At 46.1% G+C, this 13,984-nt stretch overlaps 1 protein-coding gene across 4 annotated transcripts in view; it reads right to left on the reverse strand.

Annotated features, from left to right (window-relative positions):
• cntfr (ciliary neurotrophic factor receptor) overlaps nt 1–13,984 on the reverse strand; it is a 104,851-nt gene that overhangs the window by 12,918 nt on the left and 77,949 nt on the right. For all 4 annotated transcript variants that reach the window (XM_028974916.1, XM_028974914.1, XM_028974913.1 and 1 more), the window contains exons 4-6: nt 9,887–10,004; nt 8,760–8,926; nt 6,559–6,722 (exon numbers count right to left, since the gene is read on the reverse strand). In XM_028974916.1, the coding sequence (XP_028830749.1) occupies nt 6,559–6,722; nt 8,760–8,926; nt 9,887–10,004 (449 nt within the window). The remainder of the gene's footprint in view (nt 1–6,558; nt 6,723–8,759; nt 8,927–9,886; nt 10,005–13,984) is intronic.

A 13,984-nucleotide genomic window follows, 5' to 3' on the forward strand; every position in this document is an offset into this window, starting at 1 on the left:
CTCGGCGTAACAGGGGAACCGTAACTCGCGGAGGAGGAGCACTGCTCTCTGCCGCAGGAGGCTCGCAAGGTGACCGAAAAGCAGCTCTCTCTCCCGCTGCTCTCTGGGGGACAACTTCGATTTGGCTAGAGGCATTTTTGGGCGCTCCGCCTGTTGTCTTATTGATTTCCATCAGGCCGATGAATCGCACCTTGAAGACAAAGTGAATGATGCATGGCCATGACCCTTTTCTGGTGGGTACAGAGCAGGGTGACTGACAGGGGACGGTAAATACATATCGAAACTAAATACACACTTAGAAACCCCTAAAGTAGCATTCTGAGCATCCGCAAGATTAACGGGATTCAAATTTGCCAGGAGGGCAGTAAAGTTGAAGACTGTTAATGTTGAGGCAGCTTGTTAAAAGGCGGCAGATGATATTACAAAATGTGTAAAAAAAAAAAAAAAAAAAAAAAGTCATTTATGGCTCCCCATTTAGTTTGTGAACACAAACATTAGAGTTGCTGTTCAAGCCAGCCCGATCATATGCTGATGAATTAAAGTGGAAGTGAAGTGAGTGTCACTGAGAAACAAGATGTGTCCTCTGCTTTTAACACATCACCCTTGGTGAGCAGTGGGCAGCCATGACAGGCGCCCGGGGGGCAGTGTGTGGGGACGGTGCTTTGCTCAGTGGCACCCCAGTGGCACCCTGGCGAATCGGGATTTGAACCGGCAACCTTCTGATTACGATTGTAATTACAGCGTTAACAGGATCTAGTTATTGAATAATAAAAAGGAGCTGTCTGTGGTGCTGATGGCTGAGGTGACAGCGGTTAAACAGTATTGAGGTGGGCTCAATCTTAAGATCTCTTCCATACTTTTTGCTTAAAGTCCTAAACTCCATCTGAATGCTGAGAGTTTAACAATAGACGACTAAGAATGGAAACTACCTGAAGGGGGGGCCCTAAAAGTGGGGGTCCAGTACCAGCAGTACACTACACAGGTACAAAAACACCTATTCATTTTCTATGCAGTGAAAAAAATATTTTAATTTACACACAGCTTAGTTTTCAATGTTTAAGGCTCTTCAAACTTTTGCTGTGATGACAACCGTTCAAGCTCCGGCACCTTCAGTTAGACAATGGGAAAGTCCTGAAAGAGGTCCTGTGCCGAGAACTTGCTTTCCCTTCACTCTTGTGTCTAGACAGGTTCTAGACAGGTATATATAAGTGGGCAGACAGAAAAACATTTAGTTATGTGCACCGTGCGCTGTGTTTCACAATGACAATCGCTTCAGTTCCAAATGTGAAGGGGCGCACATGGTGGCAATGGAGACAGGAATGGTTTGAGGTGGGGGTGCTCTGGATAACTGGTTTTGTCATGTGACTGGATGTCCCCTAAGACCTGTCCAACTTGAGTGTCCTGCCTTAAGGCTGAGCTTAGGGTCACCGAGGCACAGAGTCACTGACCGAAACAAAAACAAATAAAACAAAATATTCCTAATTAGATTACTAAAGAACTAAAAAGATAAAAGTTCCCTTAATTGGATAGCCTGTATGAAATATATTCATACCCAACAATAACACTTCTCACATTGCCAATATTAATATAGTTGAAGGATGCCTCTCACAGCATTAATTTCCCCTTTGTGAGCTGCTGAGGTGGAAAGTGAATAAGCTTTACTTTGTGTCTGGGTCCTCCAGTTGGCTTTATGCACAGACGGGCAGACAGTGGTGCTTGCGGGATCGAGAAACACTCGATCCCACTGAAACTGTGGGAAGACACTGAAACTGCTTGTTTAGTTGGTAATTATCTCACCAGTTGCTAAGACTTTGAAGACAAAGATTTGCTGTTTCCATTGTGCTTTTCCCTGCTTAAGCTGGGCGTTCACTGTGCGATTTTTGACACAACGAACGGTGTCCTCTGCATTTAACCCATCACCCTTGGTGAGCAGTGGGCAGCCATGACAGGAGCTTTGCTCAGTGGCGGATTGGGATTCGAACCTGCAACCTTCTGATGATTACGGGGCTGCTTTTTTGACCGCTAGGCCACCACTGGCCCAACCAACAGAACAAATCGAAATGCGCTGCTTTGGGTAATTTATTATTTGCTTTCTCAACTTCTAAAAGTTTGTATAAGGGGCAGGACTCTTGTGCTTTTATCTCTTTTTGAGCCATGGGCTCTCTGATAAACCACCAAATTCCTCTTCCCCAGGGAAGGACACGTCACTGCTAGAGCAGGTTTCCATGGTTCCATGGAGTACCGCCGTCATGCAGTAATATGCTGCTTTATTAGAAATGTACATTTCACAAAAAAAAAGTTTCACACTTTTCACATTTTTATTTATAGCTTCTAATGCACAAAAAATTGCTTATACAGGAGAAAGACCTTTAACGTTATAAAGATTTTCCAGGAGACAGAAACTGGCCTTTTGAAATAAATACAATATACCTGATGTTACACGGCTCGTACGTGGAGTCCAAAGTAAGCACTTCTGAGGGCTGACGGTTGAACAGAAGGCGGGTGGGGTGGGGTGGGGTGAAGTGAGGGCGAGGAGGAGCTGCACACCGTCTATAAATTTACAGCACGAGCCAAGATGAAAGATTTCACCACGATATCTGAATGATCTGCTAGGCTGTGTGATTTGAAATAAAAAAGGTTGATGTGGATAACATTCAGAAGGCATTTGAAGAGAGAGAGATAGAGAGAGAGAGAGAGAGAGAGAGAGAGAGAGAGAGAGAGAGAGACGACATCTGGCTAGTGAGAGCCCAGTCCAGTGATGACCCTGATGATGGATAATGATGAATAAAATCCAGTTGCCTCGGACATAATCAAAAGTCCAGCCCTGCCGATGACAGAAAGGCCATTGTGTAATTACACAAATAATTCTTATGTGTGTGTGTACCAGTGAGAAGAATCCAGAGAGAGATATACAAATGTTTTGTCTGCACAGCCAAAGAGGACAGCAGCAAGGATATGGTGGGGGGTGCTAGACGTCCATAAGCTAGATGTCAAAGCAGACAGCTGAATAACCCTTTCCCCCTTTCATTTCCTTTTCCATGCTAATGGTACTGCAATGCCGGGACTATTGATTAATCTAAGTGCTGGTTGGAAGATGAGAGTGACTTTTGGCAGATGCACAAAAGACCATTAAAAAAACCGGGAGGGGGAGGGAGAGAGAATAGGCCGAGAGACAGAGAAAGTGAGGAAGAGAGGGAAAAAGAAATGAATAATAAATAAATAGGGAAAGACAAATGAAAGAGTTACGGATGATCTTTGTGTCTGTCTGCATTGCCCTGCTCAATTTGCATAAGAGACAGCTGTCAATCTATCAATCTATCTGTCTACTATACTGTACCCACTATGGACGAGCTGGGCATTATTGACCTATTTTTCTGGGGTATACAGTGCAGCCAGGTGGGTGGAGTCAGGAAACGGGAGACCAGGCAGCAGTTCTCACGTCACCCCTGCATCTGTGAGCGTGACGGTGACTCAGGCGCGCTGATGTCACACGCGCCGAGTCCCCGCGCTTCCAGTAAACGCTGCTGTCGGGCGTTCCATAAATCAGCGACCCCAGCGCGTGGTTGCTGTAGGAGGGCGGTGTTCATCAGTTACGGGGTCGCAGACGGTAGGGGTCAGCCGTGGGGGCAGAGGGGAGCAGCTTGCGGCACAGATTGACTCGTAAATGAACTGGAGTGATTAACCATTAACTCCAGTAATCCGCACAGAAGCGATTCTGATGGAATTTGGGATCACAACTTGTATGCGGCTTTGCTACCGATCAGAAATATTGGGATTTTTTTGTGAGTAAAGGATTAAGTAGGATTAAGGGAGGACTGTAAACGGGAGTGCATCGTGCGGGCACAGTTAATAATTGAAGGCTACTGACGGGAGCTGCCGATGCTCTGGAGCCCGTTCACGGCCCACTCCGCCGCCCTCAGCTGCACCCTGTTCACCGCGCCAGGACTGGTGTGAGGGCCAACAACCACCCCAGAGGACCCTCGGACTTTGAGGAGTGATTTGTTCTGCCTGACAGTCGCACGACAGGGCCCGTCCGGCAATCTCTCGTTCGGATGCGAGGCACCACTGTGGCTTGTTAAAAGGCGGATCAGGTCGCAAGTGAAAAATGGCTTCTTTACTTCACGTTTACTCATTTTATTGCTCTTTCCTCTTTATCAGTGGCAGGCCTGGTCTTAAACACATTCACTCTCTCTGTCTCCAGCCAACCTTTATTTATCTATTGTTAGGAGTCATCAGAGTCATCTAAACGTATTACTGTGTAGGTGAGAAATATACGAATCTTCAATTTTCAAGGGAAAACAGCTGTTTGTGGGTTACATTAATAGGCATAACACCCAGAAGATTTATTATTTACATTTTTTTACCTTTATTTCTTTCATATTACCGGACTCAAGGGGGTCTTTGATGTTCATGGGGGAGAGAGTGAGCGTCAGCTTTTTTCATGACAATGCACAGTGATGAGATTTGAATACAGGATCACCGATTCGGTGCAATTAAACTGGTAACTCAGAAACATCAGGCTCCTGGTGCCAATCTCTGGACTATCAGTGTCCCCGAGGAGCGGAAAACGAACATGTTGCCATTTCCACATCCAAAATGGTGTTTCGAAAAATAAATAATTCGTGGACACACTCACACTACATGACAGGGGTACATCGGAGAAGGGAAAATAGGACACCGTCCGTTCTTCAACATCTACTGCACACATTACTGTGGACGTAAAATGCCTGTGGTGCAATTAACTCAGTCAAAAACCGGGACAAGCGCTTTGCTCAGCGCCGGGGTCTGCAAAAGCCAGCAAGCAGCAGCAGGAGGAGACAAAGAGGAAAGTTGGATGATACGCTGAGACTCTGGAATGTGAGGAAGCGTTTAACAACTGACCAGCAGAATTGTGGCAGTGGTGGCCAAGTGGTGGCAGTGGTGGCCAAGCAGATAAGGAAGCGGCCCCGTAATCAGAAGGTTGCTGAGGTGCCACTGAGCAAAGCACCGTCCCCACACACTGCTCCCCGGGCGCCTGTCATGGCTGCCCACTGCTCACTCAGGGTGATGGGTTAAATGCAGAGGACAAATTTCACTGTGTGCACCATGTGCTGTGCTGCTGTGTATCACATGTGACAATCACTTCACTTTGAGACTTTGAATGTGGCATCACATGAATGAAAAAAAAAAACGGACGGGCCGCAGCCATCCGTCTGCATGGTGCATTCATAGCTGCTCTGAAACGTGGGTGTTTTCCGCTCTGAAGTACATTTACATTTACAGCGTTTACCAGGCGCCCTTATCCAGAGCGACTTACAATCAGTAGTTACAGGGACAGTCCCCCCCTGGAGACACTCAGTGTTAAGTGTCTTGCTCAGGGACACAATGGTAGTAAGTGGGATTTGAACCAGGGTCTTCTGGTTCACAGGTGAGTGTGTTACCCGCTAGGCTACCACCACCCAAGTCTTAGAAATGTAACGTTGTTGTTTTTTTTCCAGATCCCACCATAGATAATTAAAATCCGAAAGACCTGCAGTTTCCGACCTCACAAATCGTCTCGGTCAGAAATCATGAACACCGGAGGCACCAGGCACAGTGGAGCGACCTTCTCGAGAGCGAAATCTGCGGCTCTGCCAGGGACGACACTGACCTTGGAAGAAGATTCATCTTCCACGGAGACGCAGATCTGAAACGCGCAGTGAGGCGCACACTAGAGTGGCTTACAAACCAAAACACGCTGTCCCGCGGCGGCTTAGTCCACACTCAGACCTCCGTCCGGCTGAAAATCTCCAGCAGGCGCTGAGGACGGCTCGTATGGCTTGTTTGCCGGTGAAGGCTTACCCAAAAAGATTCACAGTTAACACTGCTGCCAAATATTTATCTTCCACCAGTGGTGTGTGTTGAAGGGATATGTGGCCAAGTGTGTGTGTGTGTGTGTGTGTGTGTGGCCCAGGAAAATGTGAGTGACTACACACGCGCATCCTGACGGCACGTTTTTGTACATTTTACTGTACGCATGGCAGAGGAGCACGTCCCAGTGCCTCACGCTCCAGCTGTGTGCTCTGCAGTCGGACATTTCCCCACATTCCTCCCCAAAATGGATGACTTCCTAAACCACGGCACCCCGGCTCGGACGGACGCCTTGTTTCTCGGGGCGATGCTTCGCCCCGTGAGGCGCAGCTGACGTCGCAGGGCCGCAGGAAACGCCGCGCTCTGACTGGGGCTCGAGAGGCCCGATGACGTGGCAACGCTCTGTGAGCTCAGTGGTGCTACACTGACCTTCTACCTCGCTTGTCTTCACTATCAACCCTTAACTTTAAGCCAGCTATCTGGTTAATAAAAAAACGATTTGTTACGTAGTGACTACATGGAATCATGAGAAGGAATTGGTGTCTGGATTCTTTTAGAGCTCAGTAGAGTGAAACTTTGACCAGCTATGAACATGCCACACGTGTGCATAAGCTTATATAAAACCAAACAAGAGATAGTTGAGATGCTGATTAGTGGACCAAGTCACTGTACCAAGTGAGGTCAAAATGAATGAAACGCTTCATGGAATATACATAGACATAGACTCACATGTTGCCACTGGTCTCGGATGAGCGGCCTGTAGCGCAGGAAGTACTTGAGAGGGAAGTTCTCCACATCGGGCCACGTGGATGGGCTGTTCCAGGTCACCTCCAAGCGCCTCGCATTGTTGGGAACTGGGATGGCCACCACCTTCTCAGGGGGGTCGGGTTTCACTGCAGCCCAGGGAGACAGGGGCGTGGTGGTTCAGAATAAAAAACGAGCACAGTACAACAGGATGAGTTGAGAAATGAACACCAGGGATTAGAGCAGACAGAGATAAAGCATTTTTAGTGTGAAATTAGAGCAGACACAGTTAATGAATGAATAGTACAAGTAACGCCACCACTTGATCTCTGCTGGATGTTACACTTCACTCAAGAAACTCAAGTACTGCAGGGGTCTCAAACTCAAATTAGCTTGGGACCTGGGTGAGGTTGGGCCACATCAGACATACCACAAAAAAAGTAATCTTCTCAAACCTCATTAATAACAGTTCTTCAACTTCAGTGAGTTCTTCTGAGCATAAACTGTCCTGAATATGAATGAAGCACTGAACAACTGAACAAACGGATCTTCTGAACATGGTTTTCTGAGGTCAAACACCTTGGCAAGTAGTATAATAAGTAGAAAAAGTGTAGAAAAAAGCTTGATGAGTTGATAGAGATGTGTGGTGTAGGGTATACTCGCCTGTATTTGCCACCTGTCATAACTTGTAATTCAGATGTGTGCACAGCATAGCCTTTTCTGGGCGGCCCATTGTGCAAAGTGCAACCGTGTGGTCTTTCTCCAACTCTCTGCAGTAGTCATGGGATCAGTGTGTTTGCTCTGCGGTTTAGCTTCTTGTGCAGCTTTTTGCACGAGGACAAAGGGATTCCCTAAGCGCATGGAAGAGCCCTCCTCATCCCTTCCCCTAAAAGCGTCTTTACTATTCATGGTGGGGACACCCAACACACACATCCAGCCACGAAACAAACGCACGTTGGAATGTTTCAGGCAAGCTTGCAACATATAGCACAAACATCTATAAAGATGCACAGCTTGACATAGCAGTAGAGACATATCAGATTTGTATTTATATTGTACACATTTGTATCAATATAAATTTGGTTCAAATTAAAGTTAGCCAACATTTAAATTTTCTTATTCAGTCAGTTGGCCTTTCATTTAACTAGAAAAATAGGGTTTGTGGCAAATAGGTGCGGGTGACCTTGGGCCTATAGATTATATAGTCCCTCTGATGGTGCTTTCTTATATGACACTAAATACCTATACATTTTAGCAAATTAAAAGTTGTCTATTTAATAAATATTTTAATAAATAATCTTCTGAACATGGCTTTTCTTGTCTACTTCTTTTTCATCATTTCCACTTTTGCAACAACTTTTTGAACAGCTTGGTAACAATTTTTTTGTGCTGAGTAGGACTGGGCTGTGGATAAAGTTTAATAAGTGTAGCTTGATGAGTTGATAATTTTTTTTAAATAGAGATTTCTCCAATATTTTTATATTAGGCAGGTTTTGAGGTCAGAAAACAGTAGTTAAACACCTTGGCAAGGTGTTGTATTGTGTACAAGAATATGTTTAATGTGTTTGATTTCAGTGTATTGTTTCATTGTGTCAGAAAATGAATGCTAGCTAAAGCAAAGGCCTCTCCATATATATCCATCCATATAAAATTAACGTTATCACTTGGAGGCAAGTATTTCAACAGTTAATCCAATAATCCTGATAACATTAGCATTTTTATTACGATCAAGCACGCATGTAGCCATGCATGTAAACACTTCATTTAGTTGCTGTGAGCCATGCAGCAGTTTTCTTTACACCATTTCTCCCCCCATCCAAACTGGGCTGAGATATGATTTGCAGCCACAGAAGCCTCCCTAATAGCATTCTGGGAATGATCTGGCTGAGTGTCATTTCTACAACGAGCTGAGATTGCTGGGGTTCCCAGATGTCTCTGTGTCTGACAATGAGAGCCAGATGTTTAGGACACTTACAGTTCCCCGCCCAGGACACTAATCGCTGATCCACTCACATGCCAACCGTCATTTGGGTATGTGAAAAATTCACACTCCTTCTGCAGACACTGCTGTGGCTGTATGAACCGTATTTTATTTTATATGACATTCATTTTATTGGATCAAATATGAAAATAGCCCGATAAATGCACTGGTCACGTAAGTGTGAAAGTAGAAGGGGTGTTTGTACCTATTGATGTCTCCTCAAATGTGACTGTGGTAAATGCTGCGCCAAGGGCGTTTATTGCTGTCACGTTAACTCGGTATGGGGTGGTGGAAAAGACCTCCGGAAACTTGACATGACACCGGTTCTTGTGGACTTCGTCCCTCTGCACTTCCAGCGTCTTCCCGTGGTGTCTGAAAGGCATGCAAGGCGTAGGTTTAAAATGAAGAAGAACAAAACAAAAAAATAAAGGAATAAAGTGAGAGAATCAGCTAATTTTTCACCAGCTGCACGTTTCGACTGAGGGTCATCTACGACAGGGATGAAATTGCCGATGGGCTCACCCACAGGGGGTGCCATCTGGGCAGCAGAAAGCAGGCCTGGCCCTCCTCCGCACTGAAAATCGAATATCAGCCCCTGAAGCGAGAGGCTCGGGAACATTTCGGCTAGAGCCCTGTCCCTTGCGTTGTCGCCGCCGGTGTTAATGGCGGTGAGCGTGGTCGCAGTCATGTATCAGCGGACGGACAGGATCGTGCCGCTGGAGGAGGGGCAGCTTATTTAACGGACTGGAATTCGGCTCCACACCTCCACTGACAACCCATTAATGCCATGTAAAGAGCTTTAATAAGGGTTAATAAAGGGCACTGTTATCTCATTAAAACCCTTATTTCTCAGATATTCATTTCAGAGAGAAACTGAGGAGCAGTGTGAATATTTCATAATTATTATTTAAATGTGGCATATTGGGTTGTGGTAAATTTATGCAGAGCCACCTGCTGAGTAGTCGTTTAGTCACATTTGCGTGTGTCATTTTTTAAACATGCCTTAAAAATAAACAAATTATTAAATAAAACCAAACGACTTGGTGTAGCTTCTTTCGTTAGGGATGTGTTATTTTTGAGGTAGGAGCCACGGAGTTGAAGGAAAGAGTTTGAGGAGAGTCTTGAGCCTTTTCCTCAGGGGGGCTGAGCTCCAGTCCACTCTCTCACAACCAGACAGCCCTAATCAGTCTAGGAGAGTGTCTGAGTCTATACATCACTGAGTCCACCCGTTCACTGTCTCGCCACAGCTCCCCCTCTTCTAAATGAAAAAATTACATGACAACTCTGAGAGAAGGAGAGAGAGAGAGAGAGAGAGCATGAAAGAGATCTTACTGGACTTTGACTTCGAACTCTGTTGGGATGTAGGTGGGATGCTGGATGTGCCAGCTGCAGTAGAAGCCCTTGGGGTAGGTGTTTGATCGGCAGCTCACCGTAGGTTCCTTTGGAGGGACTGGGATGGAGGAAAAGAGAGAGAGAGAGAACAGGGTAAAATAAGAACTTCTTGATCAGCTCGGCACAGCCTTGGGGATCCATCACTGGGCCCTAAGATCAATCGCAGAGGCCTTTCAGATCTTGTAGCTCTTGTTAAAAGCACCTCGCGCTCCATGAGCTCTCCGCATGGCTCGCAGGAAGTGGGGGGAAATGTAAGCACCGCCCAGCACTCCTCCTAGATTAGACCCCCTTTCTTACGCCACCGCTGGACCGTGCCCGTCGCTACCAGACTGATGACTTGAACCAGTTGCCCGGGAGATACATAATATTATGTTCATGTTTTTCTTTTCTCTGCTGTGCTCAGTGCTGTGCAAGGCGCGAGGGGGCTCCTCATGAGTCTCGACCAACTGGTACCTGTAGAAACAAAGCCTGACCCCGCAATCTGAGCTTTGATTATACTAAACGCAGCAGTCATCCCTTCTCCCTGCCACAGAAAGAAAGGATGAAAAAAAGGAACTTTCTTTAACTTTGTTCTTATAAAAACAAGTATATTTTAATATGGCACTAGTATACTACAGCATAGTGTACCATAAGGGATTTAAGACTAAGGGAACTAATATAGACTAATATAAGACTAATATAAGACTAAGGGAACAATAATAATGTTTATTAAACTGTTTACTGCTGTGACCAGATGCCACCTGAATGATCGTACTTAGGAATCGCTGAATCAGCGGTGGCATGTTTTCATTGTGAATGATAAATCGAAAGTTTCTCAGTAAGTTGGTGAGTCGTGAATAAATGCCAGATTGTGGAAGAATCACAATAATACACTGAGGGTCATGTCCTTCTGTGAGAACCTGACACCCGTCAGCCTTCAGTATCATACAAGCGCCGTATCTCACAGTATAGGACTTCCTCCCATGTATAATTCCTTTTTTTAAACATGCTATAGCAGTCTGGTTTATTATTTTATTTTGGAACGGTGCCCAAGGAGTAGAGGAAGAGTCCAATATTCATATATACTACACATGCAATGTCTATTTGTATTATAATATGTATATTTTATTTTCATAGCTACTTATTTATTGTAATAGCTAATTACATAGTTACATACATAGTTAATTAGGGAACTTCAACCTAAAAGGTTACCCAGGCGACATATTGGGTTTGGCGATTTCATCTGGTGAGTCAGGTGTCTGTCCCGTTTACCCTTCGCATTTACACGAAGCACAAGTTCGCCCTTGAAATCAATTAATACAAATAAACCCCACAAACAACACTCATTACAGGCTACTCAGTAGGCATCTTAATCATTGCCTTAAATCAGGTCCCCGCCAGAAAATGCGCTTAATCAATTGATTAATCTAATTAAATTAGACCTGAATCACTCTGGGCACTAATCACTCTCATCTTGGCTAACCTTTTATGTCTAACCTTGATGAATTCACATATTAGCAGGCCACAATTGTACATCATTTTTCCTACAATGACAAAGATGGACGAAATGACACGGCAGATGCATTCTTCATGCCCCAGGTCGGGGTATTTCAGTTGAGCCTGTAAGTATTTATGCTGTGCGGCCTTCTCAATTCATTAGTCACTATTGAACGACTGATTACCAATTATGCTGTGCCCTTTATTCCAGGGATGGGCAAATAAAGTGTCATCACCTCATGAGGAACAGCAGGGTCCTTGATTCTGTCCTCTGTTTAGAATGGATAGCAGAGTGTCCCGAGGTGAAGCCCCTTGATAAACATCATTAAACATCTGTGCGTGAGACTGAGGCGGAGGGACAGGGTGTTAGGCCGAGGACGAATGGAAGGAAGAAGCAAAATAGGCAGAGAAGGGAGAGGAAATGGGGGACGGTGGAGTGGAGTGACCCTGCATTCCACCCATGGGCATCTCCCTCTTTAGCCTCTCCTCGGGAGGTGCATTCCTCCATAGAGCCCCGACCGCAGGAGTCCTTCCTTCCTCGGAGGCCGAGCGGGCATGCTGACAGCTCACAGATACGGTCGCTGGCAGAGTCCCCCCCACCCCTGGCCGCTGACAAGACGGGGACGGCGACAAGAGGGAACATCTAAAAGAAACATTTTCAAAAGCGAGAGAAAAAAAGGCAAAAGCCCCAAAACACAACAAGATTGCTTTTGCTCAAGCCCCCGCAGCCTAGCAACCATACCATTGTGCCCTTTATATTTTCAGAGGGCAGAATGTTCTAGTGATGACAACAAAGAAATATCTCCGGCCTCCTCCCTGGACCAGGCTGGTGATTCCATCTCTGTTTCATTTGAAACGGCAGTAACTATGGACCCAAAGGCTCCATGGAACTACTTTTGATTTCTCGTCAATAGTCTAATTCCCGAACAGGAAACTCATTGTTTCCAATGTGTTTCAAAGGCTCATCAATGGCCATATGAATGCGCAACACAGTGGGAAAAAAATGCTCAGGATGGGATAAATGGTCTCCTGTCAAGTTGAGAATGGTGTTAAAAATAGATCTGGCTTCTTCTATGTGTTTATGAGTAGGACGTGAATGAGAAGGGATTCTTTGCTTTGAAAGAGAGGGTTATGGGTATGTGGACTTTTGTCCGGCATTTCTTAGGCTCCTCTTTGTGCTCTTTTGAATGCAGGAATGTGGATGGAGAAATCAGGCCGACCCGCTGCGGCTCTTTCCCATCTCCGATCACCGCAATATGGCAGGCAAGAGGCTCCCGGCCCAGGACCGGCGTCAAAATTTAGACAGGAAGGAGGTAAGCGATACTCCTGGAATACGTCAGGCATGAAGTTTATCATCAGAAATATGACAGAGGAAAACAAGTGCAGTGCTATTTGTAATAAAAGCCCATAATTGCATGTTTCTGCGTGAGAGCGCTATTTAAGCTGTCAGAGCTGCCACAGGGCCCGGCGCGTAGCTCCTGCCGGTCTCCAGAGTGCTGTTAGGATTTTTCTCCTTGGCTTTTTGAATTTTTTAAAAAAAGCACGAGAGGCTCGTCCCTGACCTCAGCAAATTATTCTTCAACCCCACTTTGGGCAGCCACCGAAAGGGCGGGGTGACAGCTTCATTTGCGATTCCGCTTGTGCGCGTAACTTGAACTGCGGGTTGGGGAGATCCAGACGCGGGCGCTTGCTGCGGTGGAGCATATGGGTCTCACCTGGGCCACAACCCTTGCCGAGCCCCTCTCATCTCCAGCCATTAAAAGGCGGTGGGGCAGCTGAGAGAGAGTGAAATCAGGTCAGATGGCCTAATCGTTGCATGTCTGCCCGAATGCCAAGTGCCTGATTGGACTGGTATCCTGGTATCAATTGCAACCCGAAGCAGAGGAAGGACAGGAGAAGGACAAGCTGGAGTTCAAGTGTTTGAGGAATCTGGGAAGTGAAGATGACTCTTCTGGCTTGGCAATAATCTGGTAGCCCAGTTACCCTCCACTGCCCATAAAAGATATGAGCCGGATGGTGGTTTAAACCAGTAACGGTTTCTGTTGAACCTTCCAAAGACTCGCTTGGGAAGAGGGAAAAACCCTAATGAGCTGCGATGCAAAATAAACCGAGCGGCGTATGTTCTGGAAATGCCTGCCTTGCACTTGGCTTGGGGAGCCGACTGGTCCGGCGGGCCAGGCTGGGGAATTCGCGGTCCGCTCCGGATCGTGATGGACGGGGCTCGTTGTCTAATATCAGGAGGGTGCCATAAATCCAGCCCAGGAGTATCCTACTGGAAGAGGTAGCAGGAAGGGCTCTGAGACAGTGATGTGGCCGGGCTAAATGAAATGTTCCCACGGACATGCCAATAAATCATCGATTCCCATTCAGTCCCGGCTCGGGCTACAAGGAGAGACTGCTTCTTTCTGCGCTGAGCCAATGGGCGGTGCCGTATTCACCGCCTTCATCTCAGCCTACGATTTTTTTTGAAGCATTTTACTGATCTAATTCATTAATTTTCACAAACAGGAAGGACCGACTATGAAAAAAAAAGGATGCCAGCAAACTCAGCAAAATGAGCCC

Source organism: Denticeps clupeoides, chromosome 3 (genome assembly GCF_900700375.1).
Source record: "Denticeps clupeoides chromosome 3, fDenClu1.1, whole genome shotgun sequence".
Lineage (NCBI taxonomy): Eukaryota > Metazoa > Chordata > Actinopteri > Clupeiformes > Denticipitidae > Denticeps > Denticeps clupeoides.